General features: G+C 40.9%; 1 protein-coding gene across 12 annotated transcripts in view; it reads left to right on the plus strand.

Annotated features, from left to right (window-relative positions):
• Positions 1-20,221, plus strand: part of OXR1 (oxidation resistance 1) — a 543,504-nt gene that overhangs the window by 436,070 nt on the left and 87,213 nt on the right. For 2 of the 12 annotated variants that reach the window (XM_025265165.3, XM_025265168.3), the window contains exon 1: positions 7,853-8,180. The exons of 8 other annotated variants lie outside the window; for them this stretch is intronic. In XM_025265165.3, the coding sequence (XP_025120950.2) occupies positions 7,982-8,180 (199 nt within the window). In that variant the 5' untranslated portion in view covers positions 7,853-7,981. Of the gene's footprint in view, positions 1-7,852; positions 8,181-13,303; positions 13,629-20,221 lie in introns of those variants that run through there. 2 more of the 12 variants (XM_025265171.3, XM_025265172.3) reach the window with 2 other exon arrangements.

A 20,221-nucleotide genomic window follows, 5' to 3' on the forward strand; every position in this document is an offset into this window, starting at 1 on the left:
TTGCCTGGAGAATTCCATGGAAAGAGGAATCTGGTGGGCTGTAGTCAGGGGGTCACAAAGAGTTAGATAGAACTGAGTGACTGAGCAAGCACACAGAGCTGATTAATGTGGTGCAGCAGAAACCAACACAACATTGTAAAGCAATTATCCTCCAATTAAAAAAAAAAGTGGAATACTGGCATAGAAACAGATACATATGTATATTCATATACCAGTGAAACAGAATCAAGAACCCAGAAATAAAAATTAACCATGCATATACCATCAACTAATATTTGACAGGGGAGCCAAGAATAAATGTTGCTGGGGAAACTGGGTAGTCACATGCAAAAGAATGAAATTCTATACCTATTGTACAAAACATACAAAAATTAACTTGAAGCAAATTAAAAATTCAGATGTGAGACCTAAAACCATAAAACTTCTAAAAGAAAACAGAGGGAAATTGTTTCTTGACACTGGTCTTGGCAGTGAATTTTTGGATGTGACACCAAAAGCACAGGCAACAAAAATGAAAATAACCCAGAGGGACTGCATCACACAAAAGAAATAATCAACAAACTAAAAAGCCAACCGAAGAAATGGGAGAAAATTATTTGCAGACCACTTATCTGAAAGGGGTTAATATCCAAAATATATATGGAACCTGTAAAACTCAATAGCAAAAAACCAACGGTTGAATTAAAAACTGGGCAGAGGATCTGAATAGACACTTTTCCAAAGAAGACATACAAATGGGCAACAGTTACATGAAACCATCCTCAACATCACTAGTCAGCAGGGAAATGCAAATCAAAACCACAATATGATCACTTCACACCTATTAGAATGGCTGCTATCAAAAAGGTAGGTAAGGCAATGGCACCCCACTCCAGTACTCTTGCCTGGAAAATCCCACGGACGGAGGAGCCTGGTAGGCTGCAGTCCATGGGGTCGCTAAGAGTGAGACACGACTGAGCGACTTCACTTTCACTTTTCACTTTCATACATTGGAGAAGGAAATGGCAGCCCACTCCAGTGTTCTTGCCTGGAGAATCCCAGGGGCAGGAGGGCCTGGTGGGCTGACGTCTATGGGGTCACACAGAGTCAGACACGACTAAAGTGACTTAGCAGTAGCAGTAGCAGTATCAAAAAGGTAGGAAGTGTTACCCAGGATGTGGTGAAAAGGGAACCTTCATGCATTGTTGGTGTGGATACATTGGTACAGCCACTAGGGAAAACAATATGGAGTTTCCACAAAAAATTAGAAATAGACCTACCATAGGATCCATCAATCCCACTACTGGGTATATATCCATAGGAAATGAAATCCTCAAAGAGATAGCTGCATCCGCATGTTCACTGGATCTTTATTCACAATAGCTAAGACCTGGGTAGAACCTAAATATCCATCATTGGAGGAATGGATAAAGATGATAAGGTTTAGATACACCATGAAATATTATTCAGCCATGAAAATGAAATACCATTTGCAATAACATGGATGGACCTTAAGGGCATTATGCTGACCAAAATGTAAGACAAAGACAGATCGTGTACTGTATGATCTCACATGTGGAATCTTAAAAAACTGCACTCATAGAAACAGAGTAGAAGAGTGGTTGCCAGGGTCTGGAAAGTGAAAGTGAAGTCACTCAGTCTTATCTGACTCTTTGTGACCCCGTGGACTGTAGCCTGCCAGGCTCCTGCGTCCATGAGATTCTCCAGGTAAGAATACTGGAGTGGGTTGCCATTTCCTCCTCCAGGGGATCTTCCCGACCCAGGGATCGAACCATGGTCTCCTGCACTGCGGGAAGATGCTTTAACCTCTGAGCCACCAGGGAAGCCAGGGTCTGGAGGATGTAGGAAATGGTGAGATATTGGTCAAATGGTAGATATTTCCAAATTTTTCCTTTTTTACTGCGTGGGATTTCTCTAGTTGCAGTGAGCAGGGGCTACTTTCTAGTTGCGGTGTGTGGGCTTCTCATTGTGGTGGTTTCTCTTGTTGCGGAGCACAGACTCTAGGGTACGTGGGCTTCAGTAGTTGCAGTACATGGGCTCAGCAGTTGCACTCCCGGGCTCCAGAGCACAGGCTCAATAATTGTGGTGCAGGGGCTTATTTGCTCCAAGGCCTGGTGGATCGTCCCAGATTCAGGGATTGAACCCGTTGTCTCCTGCATTGGCAGGCAGATTTCTTTACCACTGAGCCACCAGGGAAGCCCCTACGTTTCCAATTTTAAGTTGAATAAAATTAAGTGAGGGATCTAACATATAATATGGTGACTGTAGTTAACAATATTGTATTATATAGTTGAAGAGAGTTGCTAAGAGAGTAACTCTTAAATGCTCTCCTAGCAACTATACCAAGAAGGTAATTATCTGAGTTTATGGAAATGTTAATTAACCCTACTGTGGTAATCATTTTGCAATATATACTCCTATCAAATTATCACATTGTATACCTTAAACTTAGACTATGTTATTTAAAAAAAAAAATCCACCAATTCAACCTCAGGTATAGAAAGAAATGAGAATATATGTCCACAAAAAAATTTATTAGCAACATTATTCATAATAACTAAAAAGGGAATAATCCAAATGTCCACCAACTTATAAATGGATAAATATCTATTCCTATAGGATATTATTTGGTAATAAAAAGAAATGACTTACTAATACATGTTTCAACATGAATAAGCCTCAGAAACCTTAGGCTAATTGAAAGAGGTCAAACATCAAAGACCAGATATTGTATGATTCAGTTCATGTGAAATGTTTATAAAAGGCAAATCCATTGAGACAGAAAGTAGATTAGTTGTCTATGCCTGTGGTGAGAATGGAGAGTACTACAAAGGATAAGAAGTTTCTTTGGGAGGTAAGTTTTGTTGTTGTTCAGTCACTAAGTTGTATCCATGATAGAAATGTTCAAAAATTAGATTTGGGATTGTTTAACAACTGTCTAAATATACTAACAACCAGTGAAGTGTACACTTTTAACAGATGAATTATATGGTTTGTAAAATCATATGCCAGTAAAGTTATTTTAAAAATAAGGCAAAGGGTTGCTGGAGGAGTCAGGCAAGATATATAAAGAAGGCCGTTTTTTGTTTGTTTGTTTTTAAAGCTTGAGAGGAATATATGTGGATGATACAGGTAGGATAAGGAGGAAGGAACGAGAGTGGAGAGAGAAAAAATAGTAAAGCACAAAGGAATAATAAGACTGGCAAGTCATAGCACACTAAGATCAAGAATTAATTTGGAAAAGGAGAGGCATGGACAAGAGCAAGGACTTCCTTCCTTCTGAGGCAATATATGGAGATAAGCTTGCTGTAGATTACAAAGAAAGGGGGAAGAAAAGTGAGAGTGTTTCATGGCCTATGATTTTGAGTCATATAGAAGACCAAGTAACATGTTTGAATAATGAATTTGGTAACTTCAGGAGAATAGTGATGGCTGAGACAACAAATGTGAAGAATTAAAAAGAAAAGCTGATGAAATGAATAAATGGATTTTAGAGACATTAGGGCTTGGCTGAGTTTAAATAAAAACTTGTAAAGCACTTAATCATCAACGTTTTTATCTGGAGCTCTAGGTTTCTATGAAACTGAAGCAGGAAAAAAAAAAAAAAAAGGTTAACTGCTTGTAAGCCAGTATTTGAACTGGTAGCGTACAGGTTCTTGTTAAGGTTAGAAATAAAGTGCAGATTTTATCAGGTATAAAAAACTCAACCACTGTTCTGCATATGATTATCACAAAATAAATAGCAAATGTGAAAATGTAATATGTATTTTAGAAAAATAAAATAATTTCAGTTTATTTAATCAAATTTGGCCTTGGAATACGGAATGAAGCAGGGCAAAGGCTAATAGAGTTTTGCCAAAAGAAGACACTGGTCATAGCAAACACCCTCTTCCAACAACACAAGAGAACACTCTACACATGGTCATCACCAGATGGTCAACACTGAAATCAGATTGATTATATTCTTTGCAGCCAAAGATGGAGAAGCTCTATACAGTCAGCAAAAACAAGACCAGGAGCTGACTGTGGCTCAGATCATGAACTCCTTATTGCCAAATTCAGACTTAAATTGAAGAAAGTAGGGAAAACCACTAGACCATACACGTATGACCTAAATCAAATGCCTTATGATTATACAGTGGAAGTGAGAAATAGATTTAAGGGACTAGATCCGATAGATAGAGTGCCTGATGAACTATGGACGGAGGTTCGTGACATTGTACAGGAGACAGGGATCAAGATGATCCCTATGGAAAAGAAATGCAAAAAAGCAAAATGGCTGTCTGGGGAGGCCTTACAAATAGCTGTGAAAAGAAGAGAAGTGAAAAGCAAAGGAGAAAAGGAAAGGTATAAGCATTTGAATGCAGACTTCCAAAGAATAGCAAAGAGAGATAAGAAAGCCTTCCTCAGCAATCAGTGCAAAGAAATAGAGGAAAACAACAGAATGGGAAAGACTAGAGATCTCTTCAAGAAAATTAGAGATACCAAGGGAACATTTCAAGCATAGGTGGGCTCGATAAAGGACAGAAATGGTATGGGCCTAACAGAAGCAGAAGATATTAAGAAGGGGTGGCAAGAATACACAGAAGAACTGTACAAAAAAGATCTTCACGACCCAGATAATCACGATGGTGTGATCACTCATCTAGAGTCAGAAATCCTGGAATGTGAAGTCAAGTGGGCCTTAGAAAGCATCACTACAAACAAAGCTAGTGGAGGTGATGGAATTCCAGTTGAGCTATTTCAAATCCTGAAAGATGATGCTGTGAAAGCGCTGCACTCAATCTGCCAGCAAATTTGGAAAACTCAGCAGTGGCCACAGCACTGGAAAAGGTCAGTTTTCATTCCAATCCCAAAGAAAGGCAATGCCAAAGAATGCTCAAACTACCGCACAATTGCACTCATCTCACACGCTAGTAAAGTAATGCTCAAAATTCTCCAAGCCAGGCTTCAGCAATACATGAACCGTGAACTTCCAGATGTTCAAGCTGGTTTTAGAAAAGGCAGAGGAACCAGAGATCAAATTGCCAACATACACTGGATCATCGAAAAGGCAAGAGAGTTCCAGAAAAACATCTATTTCTGCTTTATTGACTATGCCAAAGCCTTTGTGTGGATCCCAATAAACTGTGGGAAATTCTGAAAGAGATGGGAATACCAGACCACCTGACCTGCCTCTTGAGAAACCTATATGCAGGTCAGGAAGCAACAGTTAGAACTGGACATGGAACAACAGACTGGTTCCAAATAGGAAAAGGAGTACATCAAGGCTGTATGTTATCACCCTGCTTATTTAGCTTATATGCAGAGTACGTCATGAGAAACACTGGGCTGGAAGAAGCACAAGCTGGAATCAAGATTGCCCGGAGAAATATCAATAACCTCAGATATGCAGATGACACCACCCTTATGGCAGAAAGTGAAGAGGAACTCAAAAGCGTCTTGATGAAAGTGAAAGTGGAGAGTGAAAAAGTTGGGTTAAAGCTCAATGTTCAGAAAACGAAGATCATGGCTTCTGGTCCCATCACTTCATGGGAAATAGATGGGGAAACAGTGGAAACAGTGTCAGACTTTATTTTTGGGGGCTCCAAAATCACTGCAGATGGTGATTGCAGCCATGAAATTAAAAGACGCTTACTCCTTGGAAGGAAAGTTATGACCAACCTAGATAGCATATTGAAAACAGAGACATTACTTTGCCAACAAAGGTCCGTCTAGTCAAGGCTATGGTTTTTCCTGTGGTCATGTATGGATGTGAGAGTTGGACTGTGAAGAAAGCTGAGCACCGGAGAATTGATGCTTTTGAACTGTGGTGTTGGAGAAGACTCTTGAGAATCCCTTGGACTACAAGGAGATCCAGCCAGTCCATTCTAAAGGAGATCAGTCCTGGGTGTTCTTTGGAAGGAATGATGCTAAAGCTGAAACTCCAGTACTTTGGCCACCTCATGCGAAGAGTTGACTCATTGGAAAAGACTCTGATGCTGGGAGGGACTGGGGGCAGGAGAAGAAGGGGACGATAGAGGATGAGATGGCTGGATGGCATCACTGACTCGATGGATGTTTGATTGAACTCCAGGAGTTGGTGATGGACAGGGAGGCCTGGCGTGCTGCAATTCATGGGATCGCAAAGAGTTGGACACGCCTGAGCGACTGGACTGAACTGAACTGATCTGAACTGAGACTTAAATCATTCAAATTCAATTTTTAAAGCTTACTGAGCCTAATTTTTGGAAGTGGTGCTAAGCTTAGTGCTTCCTTATGAAATAGAAATCTCAGAAAAACTGGGAGCCACTTACTACTATACCAGATGGGTTCCTAGGAGGTACAGAACGATGTCCAGAGCAGTGTTGTCCCAAGCACCACATCTGAACACATGGATGGTTGCTGGATATTCAGATGCCTGGATCCTTACTCAGAATCTCTGTGAATTAGACTTTGCGGTGTATGCGGTGTAGCCCAGTCATTCTATACATTTAACCAAGTATAAAAGTGATGCTGCTGTTAGAATGGTGCAGTCTGTTCTACCTGTTAAGCTGATAATAACAGTAGGGAAACGACCAAATAATTGAAAAGGGGGCAGGGGTGTGCGGCCCGGAGGATAATCCTCAATGATTTTGGCAAAACGCTTAAGTTCCTGAAAGATGTTTTCTGGACTCCATTGTTAGGTATTAGCTCTCCAACTTTCTAATTTAAACCTTTTCTTCAAATACATTAATAAATTGGTAATTACAAGAAAGTTTTATTTAATGCATGGTAAAAAATAAGAGCCATGTCTCCCAAGTGGCTTCAGTCATGTCCGACTCTTTGCAACTCTATGGACTGTATTTAGCCCACCAGACTCCTCTGTCCATGGGATTTTTTTTTTCCAGGCAAGAATTCTGAAGTGAGTTGCCCAGCCCTCTTTCAGGGGATCAAACCTGCTTCTCTTTTGTCTCCTGCATTGGCAAGCGGGTTCTTTTCCACTAGCGCCACCTGGGAAGCCCACTTGGTTAAAGATCCTTCAAACAGACGTAAAAGGAATAGAATAACCAGCTCTCATAAGGAGTCAAAATTGGGTACTAAATGCCTGTCAAGTGTCACTGCTCTTTCTCTCCTTAAAGGATAAAGGTGCACATTAAAGCCCTAATTAATTACCTTGCTTTACAGACCAGTCATGGAATGTCAAACTCTTAACATCAGTTCCTAATGCCACAGCGAACTTCGACCGTGACGATTGATGCTTTATTTTACGAAGATGGTTTCCTTAGGAAGCATCTTAATCTGGGCTGTTTCGTGTTAACTACGACCTTAAAACTAACCTCTCCTTTACCTACTCGGCCTCCCTCCCCCAAATTTCAAACTGCAAAAAGTTTCCTGTGGATTCGTGCCCATCCTCCTAACACACACTGAAACTTCTTGACGGACAGAAGCTTTTGGACGCTGCCCTCCCAGGCCCCAAGCTTTGCGCAAATACCAGCAAAGCCTCCCCAGGGCCACCCTGACGCCCGTGTCGGCCCTCGGGGCGGGAAACGCCCTCCCCAGCTTCCCCCAGCGCCTGAAAGTCCGGTCGGGTCGGCCCGGGGAGGGGCGGGGCAGGGCGGGGCGGGCCGGCTCCATTGGGGCCAGGCACGGGGAGGTGGGGGGAAGCGGACAGGCCCCGCTGGGCTTGCTAAAAGACCGCGCTTTTCGCCGCGGCCTCTGTTCCAGGAAGTATGTGTCTACTTTCTAAGCTAAGTTTGGCCCAGAATCGGCGTTAAGAAGCAACGGCAAAAACTTTTCAAAAACTTTCGTCCCGCTCCTACTCCCCCGCTGCAGGGTTTCCTGATGGTCGCCCCCGGGCCGAGCGTCGGCCGTCCCCTCCCCCTCCCCGCCTCCCCAGAGGCGTGAGGAGCCGCCGCCGCCCCCGTTGTCGGGTGGGACGCGCGGGCGGGCGCGCACCGAGTGGCGGCCGTCGCAGCAGAAACTGTCGGCCTCCTCCTGGGTTCCTGCCCCCCGTGGCAGGATGGACTACCTGACCACGTTCACAGGGAAGAGCGGGCGCCTTCTGCGGGGCACAGCCAACCGCTTGTGGGGCTTCGGGGGTGGCGGCGAAGCCCGTCAGGTGCGCTTCGAGGATTACCTGAGGGAGCCCGACCAGGGGGACCCCGGGTGCGGGTCCCCGCCCCACCGGCCCCCGGCGCCGTGCAGCCCGGAGGGACCCGGTGAGCCCAGCCTTCCTTCGCGTCCCGCGCGGCCGACCCGGGCTGAGGACGGGGGGCAGAGGGGGACGGCGGCGGGGTGGGCGCCGCGCGAGGGGGGCGCGCGCCGGGCCAGCGTTGGCAGGTGTGCCGGGGCCGGGGCGGGGGACGAGGAGGCCGAGCGCTCGCTCAAGCGCTGGGGGCGGAAGACCTCCTCGGGGCTGCGTCGCGTCTCTTCCTGCCCTGCTCTTCCTGCTTCTCTGCGCTGGGACTCGACTTTCTTTACCGCGCCAACTGTTTCAAGGGTAGGAGCTCTGAAGTTTTTCCCTCCCACTGGGAGGTGAATATTGAATCAATTATGACCCTCGTGTTTTTCCTCTCATTGGATCATGAAGAACGCCTTGTCTGGCTTGGGTTTGGGCTGGGTCATTGTTTTTATTTGACATGTGAGAATTCACATCAACGCTTACGTATTAAGACTTTGAAAAAGAAAATGCGTAACGTACACAGGAACCCGGATTTTTGTATCGTGTATTTTGAAAGGCGTGTTGTCTTGAGGGGCAGAACGTAACAAACTTCTCAGTTGTCATTTCTACCGCCTGTTGTGTTTTCTTTCGTCATAGTGGAGTTATACTATTCTTAAGAAAAAAAAATCAATCGTAATGACACGGTACTGATACCCTACGAAATTTTTTAAAGCCCTTGCTAAAGCGGTATTGGCGTCATGCATACGGTAACTTCTCCAGTGTCGTTGGCTTCCTCAGACTTCTCATGGTCATATTTTATTCTTGTTACCTGTTCTGATACGCATTTTGGTATTATGAGAGTAAATTATATCAGCATTAGAGTGTTTAGGAATTAGAGAAAAGTACAGAGAATATAAAATCTATCCACAACCCCACATCCTACGATTTACTTTAAAGCAGTGAACCAGTGAGGACATCTATAGAGGCTTTGCTGGTATTTGCGCAAAGCTTGGGGCCTGGGAGGGCAGCGTCCAAAACTACAATGTTTAAGTGTGTAGTTTAAGTTTTGAAGAAACTTGAATATTAAAATGTAATTTTTAGCATGGTCCCTTTTGTTAACTTTTCTAAACTTTACATAAAATCTTTTCTTCACAACTCCTGTTTATGAAATTAGAAAAACGAAGGGGTATGTAATTCGTTTCTGCTTTGAAGAACATTAATCAGGTGCAGATTCCTCTTAAAGGTGGACCAGGGATGAGGACTGGAACTTTAGTGTTTGAATAAGAGGTTTGTTTGTGTGTGTAAGATCTCAGTTGACTTATTGAAAACAGTTGAAATGTGACCAGCCTCTAGGCAGGTGAAGAATATGTGGGGCAACTTTTAACCAGGAAAGGATATGGTGAATATTTTAATAAATAAGCCCAAACATACACATCTGATTCATTGATTTAGAAACATTTATTGAGCACACTGCTATTAATATAGCAGACATTCTTTCAGAGTTGCAGCTTCAAAGTATTATACAAAGTCCTCTTCTGGGGAAGCTGGCTTGTGTACTCAGGGCCCAGTCTTTAATATTCATGGTGCCCCCAAGTCTCTGATACAAGTTATAGAAACCTTGTGATGTCATAGTTCTGGCTACAATCAGGTGGGTAGGTACTTCCTACCATTAACTTGCTGAAAGAATTTGTGAAAATTACTTGCTCTTTGGGCCTATATTTTCTTATTTGTAAATGAGGTTGATTATGGGCTAAAAGGTTCTCAACTCTGGTGTTTTTTTTTTCCATTTGGAACAGGATTAGTGAACATGTTGGGAAGTAAAGCTACAAAGTAGCATTTGGGGTTAAAAATATTGTAAGTCTATACAGTTATGCCTACAGAGTTCTGAAGCTAGTTCAAGAAATGAATGTTCCAGCAATAATTTGATCACCCCCTCTGGTTCTTGAATAAGTACAGCTTTCTAAATTAATTCCTTTGAGAGGCAACATGTACATATGCAGGTAAAAAGTAAATGGTTCTTCATTAATTTTTAGTTCAACCTTTGCTTAAAATAAGAGCTCTATTTTTTTGGCTTTGACTGTAGGGTTTTCCTTGCATTTGTGTCCTTTGGAATGAGTATCTGTTAGTCTGTTTCAAGGATTTCCTCTACTTTTTTTGCTTGTGACTACTATTATTTTAGACTTTTTTAACAGCTGCTTAAGTTCTCTGTTGTTAGTTACTCTTCCTTCAGTTTAAGTATCCTGTGTGTTGTAGCAGTATATCTTGTGCAGACACTTCCACACTTGGAGATTGGCTGTATTCCAGGACTCCATTTGTTGTTAGTGACCTTATCCGTCACCATTTCATGTTCAGCAATGATGATGGTAAAATAGTTTTACCATTGAAGGATGGGCCTAATAGAACTTGGGTCATCTGTTTCTGATTTTACTCTTTCTGTAAAAACAGACCAGTTACCTGACTGTTAACTGTTACTAATGTCTCTCTCCTCTCCAAGGTGTCTTCTTTTGGTCTTACAGTTTATAGTGTTTGCTGACTCCAACATTATAGTCCCCTCTATGGAAAACCATAATTGGGACTTAGACATGTTAAGGAGCTTATCACACCATTGCTCTAGTTAATAACAATTACAAAGAAAACACCATATGACCCCATTTTTGTTCCTGCTATAAGAGTAAATTGGACTTTCCTGGTGGCTTAGTGGTAAAGAATCTGCCTGCAGTGCAGGAGCTGCAGGAAACACATGGGTTTGATCCCTGCATTGGGAAGATCTCCTGGAGTAGGGCATGGCAACCCACTCCAGTATTCTTGCCTGGAGAATCCCCATGGACAAAGGAGCCTGGCAAGCTGCAGGCTATAGGATTGCAAAGAGTCAAACACTGCTGAAGTGACTTAGCATGCATGCAAGCAAAGAGTAAATTATTTTATGATTCAAAAAAATTTTTTAGGCCTAGAGCATAGCTCATGTTTGGAGGCATCACTATAGTCAGTTTACTAGAGCATGTAGTTATAAGTACGTAAAAAAATATTTTTTTTAGTATTTAGTTGTTGTTGTTGTTCAGGTGCTCAGTCATCTCCAACTCGGTGACCCTGCAGACTGCAGCACGCCAGGCTTCCCTGTCCTTTACTGTCTATCTCCTGGAGTTGGCTCACACTCATGTCCATTGAGTCGGTGATGCTATCTAACCATCTCATCCTCTGTCACCCCCTTCTTCTGCCCTCAATCTTTCCCAGCATCAGAGTCTTTTCCAGTGAGTTGCCTCTTTGCATTAGGTGGCCAAAGTATTGGAGCTTTAGCTTCAGCATCAATCTTTCCAATGAATTTTCAGGGAATCTGGTTTGAAAGGTCTGTGGAATTTGATTATAGAACTTTCACAGGATTGGGGAAACAGAGATTTTTGGAGGGCACAAACAAAACCTTATGTGCACCAGAACTCAGGAAAAAAAAAACAGTGACCCCCCACAAGAGACTGAGCCAGACTTGTCTGTGACTGTTTGGGAGTATGGCTGAGGTGTGGGTTGATAGTGGCCTGCCTTGGGGGCAGGGGCACTGATAGCAGCAATCCTGGGAGGCATGGTGTGCTGACATACGTCCTCTTGGAGGAGGTCACCATTACCCCTGCTATAGAGCCTACAGCCTACCATAGAGTTTGCAAACTCTAAGATTGGGTCACCTCAGGCCAAACTGCTGGGAGGGGCACAGCCCCACACATCAACAGAAAATTAAATGTTTAATGGGCATGGCCCTGCCCACCAGAGCAAGACCCAGTTTTCCCCACAGCCAGTGCCTCCCATCAGGAAGCTCACACAAGCTTCTTATCCTCATCCATCAGAGGGCAGACAGAAAGAAAACCACAGTCACAGAAAACTAACCGAAACAATCACATGGATCACAGCCTTGTGTAACTCAGTGAAATATGAGCCATGCTGTGTAGGGCCGCCCAAGACAGGTCATGGTGAAGAGTTCGGACAAAACGTGGTGCACTGGAGAAGGGAATGACAAACCATTTTAGCATTCTTGTCTTGAGAAGCCCATGAACAGTGGGGCTCTAAATATAAATATTAGAGTTCCAACTTAATTGTAATATAGTTTTTATCATAAACTTCCCTGTTATGGCAACTCTATTTTCCCACTTGGTGACGGTATACTTTAAATATGTATATCTGAACTCCTTTTTAAAGTTTCTTTTCATTTACTTTTATCATTTATTAATAAAACAATATCTTTTGGGAAAATGACAATTAGAGCAGCTAAGAACACTTTATATGGGGCTGCTGCTGCTGCTAAGTCACTTCAGTCGTGTCTGACTCTGTGCGACTCCAGAGACGGCAGCCCATCAGGGTCCCCCGTCCCTGGGATTCTCCAGGCAAGAACACTGGAGTGGGATGCCATTTCCTTCTCCAACGCGTAAAAGTGAAGTCACTCAGTCGTGTCCGACTCCTAGCGACCCCATGGACTTCAGCCTACCAGGCTCCTCCGTCCATGGGATTTTCCAGGCAAGAGTACTGGAGTAGGGTGCCATTGCCTTCTCTTTATATGGGGCAGCTACTACCAAATATTTTTGTTTAATCCTAATAACAACTTGGTGAGGTAAGTACTATTATTAACCCATTTTCCTGATTAAGAAACTTGGCTAGGCAGAGAAATGAGAGAGACAAAATCCATTTGAGTGTTATCTTCCTGTTTCTAAGAGTTATGTCAGACAAGAAAAAAGCATGAGAAGAATGCAAGATTCTTTAGTTTGATATTAAAGTTAAAACAATTTAGGTAAAGGATAAGATGGATTGTCATTGAAATTTCTTTAGAGTCAGAAAAATATTAAATGACTGACCTGAAAATACAAACTCCAAGGAAGGTATAAGAAAACTTTGTACATTTCGGGTTGGAAATTGAGATGCAGATTGTCTGAAAGAGTTAGATAATAGTTTAACTTGAACCCAGGAAAGACCAAGTGCCTGTAAAGGATTTGTAGTACCAATTGTTAGAAAGTGGAGTCACTCAGTCGTATCCGACTCTTTGGTACCCTATGGACTGTAGCCTACCAGGCTCCTCCGTCCATGGGATTTTCCAGGCAAGACTGCTGGAGTGGGCTGCCATTTCCTTCTCCAGGGGTTCTTCCCAACCCAGGTATCGAACCCAGGTTTCCTGCATTGCAGACAGGCACTTTACCATCTGAACCACCAAGGAAGCCCAGTTGTTAGAGTAACTGTTAATTAAGAGTACTGGTCAGTCATGGAAGAAGATAAGCCTAGATGTCTGCAGTCTTAGTCTCATTTCCTAAGGTGGGAGGTGGGGAAAGAATCTTTTCTAGATAAACAGCCTCAGTCTGCTCTGATAGTAACTTTGATGAAGTTTGAAGTCATAACAGTGTTCCCTGATTCCATTGGTTCTCACAAGTAGATTTGCCCATTTTAGAATTGCTGCTCATCTCACAGGATGGCTGAACACAAGACTTACCTGTGTTTTTGGAGAGAACTGCCTCTGAGTATTTCAGGCTACAATAAAGCAGTAAGTTTCAAACTTTAGTGTGCCTCAGCATCACCCAAAGGCTTGTTGAAAATGTTGAACCCCTCCTCTAGAGTTTCTGATTCAATACTTCTGAGCTAGACCCCATAGTTTGCATTTCCAACAACAACTCAACTAATGCTGATGCTGCTAATCTGGGGACCACACTTTGAGAATCACTGCTTTTTTTAGTGGGTACATTAAGATTTGTTCATGTTAAGGTCAGAAGTAAATATAGAAATGATGAAATTTGTTAAATACTTAGTATTTTGTATTAAGATTAGGAATAATTAGTGTATTTGGTCTTTAAAATATTTGTTATATTTCAGAGAATTAGGCCTATTAGAGTGCATGTAAATTAGTCTAAGAATTTAATTGAAAATGAATACCAAAGAGAACTTTTCATTATATTTAAAACTTTATTGTAATGTATTTACTAAAGAGTTTAGAAAGATTTTCTTGTTATAGAGGCAATTAAAGTGTTTACAATAAAATACAGTAGATTTATAAGTGCCTTTTAGTATAGATGAGAGAATGTAATTACTGTAGTTTATAAATGGGATTATTTAAGGATATCTAGTTTGTTTTCTGAGTTAACTATTGAAAGCATCTTAGAAAGTGCGTTAAAATTGACTAGTTTTGTAAATATAATACACTGACATGGTTGAAGACTTAAGGGAAAACTGGATTTTTATATTTGCACTTCAGTAAATCAAAGATTACTTAAAAAGTAAAGTAATTGCAAATAGTCTTCTGTGTATAAAAGTCCCAATGGCCACCAGCAAACTTATATTGAGACTCAATAGATTTTGTTGAATGAATGAATGTTCATACAAAAAGGGGCATATTTTAAGGTCAGAGTAATGTATTAGGGAAAGGCCCAAAATTTGCCTTTGATTTCTAGCAATCAGTGAAAAAAGGGAAATGTGATCAGCGATAAATCACAGTGTCACTAAGGTAAAGATAAACCTATTGCTTAGGTAAAAGAAATATGACTTTTCCTGATAGAATAAAGAGAAAAAAATTCTCATGCAACTCTTAACATAGCAAAAAATATCCTTATCATCTTTATAGTAAATACAGATTCTAATTTCAAAAAGCTGTTTTTTTAACACCATTACTTAATGTAGTTCAATGGTATAACAACAAAATGCAAGGCTGTAAAAAACAATTCCATATAGGGCCAAAACGATTAATTTATATATGCAGTTATCTGATGGTTTGTCTTAACTGAGAGGTGGGTACTAGATTCTAAACTTTGGTAAAACTAATGCGTGCTAACTATGAAGTCATACATAACAAAAATTAAAGTTGAAAAGCTACCTCTAATCCAATATCTAGTGATATTACTAATTTTAGGGTAGATGTTATTGTTCAGATCTATTTTATGTATGTGTGTGTGTTAGTTGCTCAGTCATGTCCGACTCTTTGCGACCCCATGGACTGTAGCCTACTGGGCTCCTCTGTCCATGGAATTCTCTAGGCAAGAATACTGGAGTGGGTTGCTATTTCCTTCTCCAGTTTTATGTATATTTATGTATAAAATGATGAATGGATGATTAGAAGGAAAGAGTGACTAAAAGATAATATTTATTTGCCTTAAGCAAGTATTTCCTAGTGTGTCTAAAGTTAAGCAGAATTTGCAAAAATATTAAGAGGTTGGTATTATTACATTCTTGTTTCAGTTTTAGGTGGGGTTTGTTTAACTCTTAGGTGATTTGAACGTTTCATCTCCTGTATTTCTTCTCTCCACTTCCTGTTATTTATTACATTATGTTTGCAATTTTTCCCCCTATATAATTGTTCAGTACTCCCTGTTAGATCCTTTTATCATTCCTAGAGTTTTTATTTTGATACCCTTGGTATAATCTCATTCTTGTGTCTTAAGCAAGCTAGACTGTTTTCTTTTTCCGCTAGTCAGTGATTTGCTTCTTATGTATGAATTCTTGAAGAAATTTTCTTTTCCAAGCACTATAATTTAACCAGGAGCAGAAACAGGAATGACTAGATGTGTGTGCACAGGTATGTGTATGTGTAATAGCCTTTTAGGGAGTAGCCACTAGATGAAACAGCCCTGGTCTTAAGATAGAAGGAAAAAAGAGCTAAAGTATAATGTTGGATCTTAACACTTCTGCCAAAAGACTTATGGTTTCTATTCATGTCTGACATCAGTGGGATGGTACAGTGTGTTTTCTTTTCCTCCCCAGGGAGATACAAGATATTTAGTAACAGTAGTAATCTATCACAGTGACTAGTAAACAATTAGTTTGACAGACGTTTGAAGATGCTAGTGTTACTGTCATGAGTGGGAAGTTGTAAAGAAGCCTATTTCTTCTGTCAGTTACTCAGTCTGCAAGCTTGATCCTTTCAAAATCTCAACAGTGCTTCTCAAATTTATTGTGCATGCCAATGGGAATCAGTAGTTCTGGAGTGAAATCTGAGATTCTGTGTTCACAGTAAGCTCCCAGGTGATGCCAGTGCTGCTGATCCTTAGAACATAATTTTAAGTAGCAAGGCTGTATTAGCACTCTATATGGAAGTTCCCCAGTGGCTCAGCAGTAAAGAATCCACCTGCAGTGCAGGAGATGGGGGTTCAATTCCTGGGTTGGGACTATCCCTAGAGAAGGAAATGGCAACCCGCTCCAGTATTCTTGCCTGAGAAGTCCCATGAACAGAGGAGCCTTGTGGGGTCGCAAAAGAATCAGACACAACTAAATAACAACAGTAGCATTCTATATCATGAAAGTTTTCACATAAGAAGTGGGCCACACACAAAAATTCCTTGATTAGGTAGAGGAAAGGAGCATTAAAGGGGAACAGCAAATGTTTTAGAGACCAAGGGACTTGAGATGTTACCAAATAAAAGGAAAGGTGAGCATTAAGGCCTTAGTTTGGTGCTTCATAAAGAGCAAATAAAATAAAATAGAAAAAGCTCAACTGATTTTCCCCTTAGTTTGGTCTCCTTTACAGGTTTAGGGAACTGGGAAGACAGAAGCCATTGCAGTACGTTGTGGAATCTCTTGATAGAGTAAGGACAGTGAGACTAGACTCATTTCTAAAAGTTGAACTATGAAAAGAAGCAGAAAGGCTGATATCTAGAGCAGGATGGGTACAAAGTTGAAGAAAAACTGAGGGATTAAAAAAATTTTTTTTTCTGTTTTGACTATGGATAAGGAGTCATTAGCAAGTGAAAGGTTGAAAACACAGGCATAGTTTCCTATACTACTGCACTATAGATGGAATCAGTTAATTAGAAAAGCAGTTCTCAGTGTATCTTTCTTAGTTTAGAAGATACTTTCAGAGTTTAAAATCTGTTTTATCGTATGAAAATAATTTGACTCCCAGCTCAATATTTTTAAATCATCAAACTTTTTATCAGTAACTACAGCCAAAATTACAATATTCAGTTATATTAGGAGTCTTTTAGTATATTAAAATGAGACTTCATACAGGATTCATCATTGGTTTTTCAGGCTTGCTTTATTCTAGTTTGCCTTTCCCATTCTATTACCAAAATGATTTTTAATTTAAAGGTCTGATACTGCTTTGTCAATTCTCTGCTTAGAAATCTCTTTGGACTTCTCAGTCTGGTAATAATAGCAAGCTAGATAATTCATACTGTCCTGCTAAGAACAATTTAAAAAACTGGACCAATCATTGAAAAGCCTGCAATTAATAAATCCTGGAGAGTTTGTGGAGAAAAGGGAACTCCTACACTATTGGTGGAAATGTAAATTGTTACAGCTATTATGGAAAACAGTATGGAGATTCCTTAGAAAACTAAAAATAGAGTTACCTTATTATTCAGCAATCCCTCTCCTGGTAATATATCCAGAGAAGAACATGGTTCAGAAGGATACATGCACCCCATTGTTCATTGCAGCACTGTTTACAATAGCCAAGACATGGAAGCTACCGAAATGTCCACTGACAGATGAATGAATAAAGTTGTGGTATATATACACAGTTATATATTGTGGAGTCATGGAAGAGAATTAAATAATGCCATTTGCAGCCACATGGATGGACCTAGAGATTATCATACCAAGTGTAGTAAGTCAGAGAAAGCCAAATACTGTATGATATCACTTAAATGTGGAATCTAAAATATACAACAACTAATTTACGAGACAGAAACAGATTCACAGACATAGAAAACTTACGGTTACCAAAGGGAAAAGGGTGTGGGAAGGAACAAATTGTGAGTTTGGGATTAGCAGATGGAAACTATGATATATAAAATAAACAACAAGGTCCTACTGTATAGCCCAGGGAACCATATTCAATATTCTCTAATAAACCATAATGGAAAACAATATGTAAGGCTATGGTTTTTCCTGTGGTCATGTATGGATGTGAGAGTTGGACTGTGAAGAAGGCTGAGCGCCGAAGAATTGATGCTTTTGAACTGTGGTGTTGGAGAAGACTCTTGAGAGTCCCTTGGACTGCAAGGAGATCCAACCAGTCCATTCTGAAGGAGATAAGCCCTGGGATTTCTCTGGAAGGAATGATGCTAAAGCTGAAACTCCAGTACTTTGGCCACCTCATGCGAAGAGTTGACTCATTGGAAAAGACTGTGATGCTGGGAGGGATTGGGGGTAGGAGGAGAAGGGGATGACAGAGGATGAGATGGCTGGATGGCATCACTGACTCGATGGACGTGAGTCTGAGTGAACTCCGGGAGTTGGTGATGGACAGGGAGGCCTGGCGTGCTGCGATTCATGGGGTTGCAAAGAGTCGGACACGACTGAGCGACTGATCTGATCTGATCTGATCTATGTATAACTGAATCACTTTGCTATATATGAGAAACTAACACAACATTGTAAATCACCTATATTTCTATTATAAATAAATAAATGCATGCATGCGAAGTCACTTCAGTTGTGTCCGACTCTGTGCGACCCCATAGACGGCAGCCCACCAGGCTCCTCTGTCCCTGGGATTTTCTAGGCAAGAATACTGGAGTGGGTTGCCATTTCCTTCTCCACCAGTTCTATGCTGCTGCTGCTGCTAAGTCACTTCAGTCGTGTCCGACTCTGTGCGATCCCATTGATGGCCTCCCACCAGACTCCCCAGTCCCTGGGATTCTCCAGGCAAAAAGACTGGAGTGGGTTGCCATTTCCTTCTCCAGTGCATGAATAGCTGGGCCAAAACAAATTTTATTGAGGCTATCAGAAAACTGATTGATAGAACTAGATTAGGATCTGAGTGAGGACAGAGGCTGAAGGAAGAGCAGCTCCAATTTGGGATTGCTTTTTTCCCCAGGGGAAGTATTGATTCCAGAAGCAGCAGCTCAGAGATTAAAAGTTGCTGTTGGCAGTCTGTTAGTATGAGGGAACAGGGACACAGTACAAGACCTACCACAGTAGAGGAATGAACTACTGTCACTTAGGACCCCCAAAATGCTGTAGGAATAGAGGAAAACTCATAGGATGGTAACTTGGCTTTAAATCATCATTCCTATAACTGCATTAATAAGATTTGGTATTGCTAGTGTCCTCAAGCGTTTGGCAGAAGCAAGCATTAATCCTGTCTAGAGAATTTCAGCTTTCTGTTTGTCAAATTCTGTCTGTAGACAATTTTTCATATTTAAAGTACATAAAATATAATTAGGCACCTGGTAAGACATCAGAAACAACAAGAGAATAGAAATAGACCCACAGGAACCCTGTATCTTGCAGTTATCAGATTTAAAATAGCTGTGTTGAGAATTTTGAGCTGATTGAGAGTTTTGTAGAGATTCAAACTATAAAAAAGAAAAATGGATATTCCAGAATTGAAAATAATTTTCTACTTAGGACCTTTGTGGATGAATTTAATAGCAAATCGGCCACCACAGAAGAAAGAATTAGTGAATTGAAAATTAGATCAGAGGAAAATATCCAGAATAAAGTGGGGGGGGGGGTGCTGGAAAATAAAGGCGGGAATAAGTTTAATACAAAATATAATTAGAAGTTCTAATATGTGTATATTTGAGTCCCCAAAGGAAAGGAGAGGGAGAATGAAGGCAGAAGTATTATTTAAGAGAAGAATGACTGAAAATGCCAAGAATGATGAAATTAACAGATTCAAGCATCGCTACAAACCCCAAGTGTGTGCGTGCTAAGTCACTTCAGTCATATCTAGCTATATAGCCTACCAGGTTTCTCTGTCCATGGGATTCTTCAGGCAGGAATACTGGAGTGGGTTGCCATTTCCTTCTCCAAAGCCCCAAGTGGAATCAGTACCAATCTCACCAAAGATGAAGAATTTTAAAAGCATTTAGAACAAGTAGTCAGTCTGTAAGAATAAGATTGACAGTTATTTCTCAACAGAAACAGTGGAAACTAAACAACAGAGGAGAACACGTACCAACTATAAGAATCCATCCCCTACAAAATTACCCAGAGTTGCGATAAAAATAGTAAATATGAGGGAAGAACCGAATGAATGTTGACTGTCTAGAAAAATAATGTCTTAGAGTGTTTTTGAATATATATATTTGTAATTGAAATATGCAATAAATATTGCATATAAGTCTTGGTAGGATCACAGTTTTTAACATCCTTACATTGACCAGAAGGAAGATAAAAGTACTAGTAAATATTAGACTG

This window comes from Bubalus bubalis, chromosome 15 (assembly GCF_019923935.1).
Source record: "Bubalus bubalis isolate 160015118507 breed Murrah chromosome 15, NDDB_SH_1, whole genome shotgun sequence".
Taxonomy (NCBI): Eukaryota; Metazoa; Chordata; class Mammalia; order Artiodactyla; family Bovidae; genus Bubalus; species Bubalus bubalis.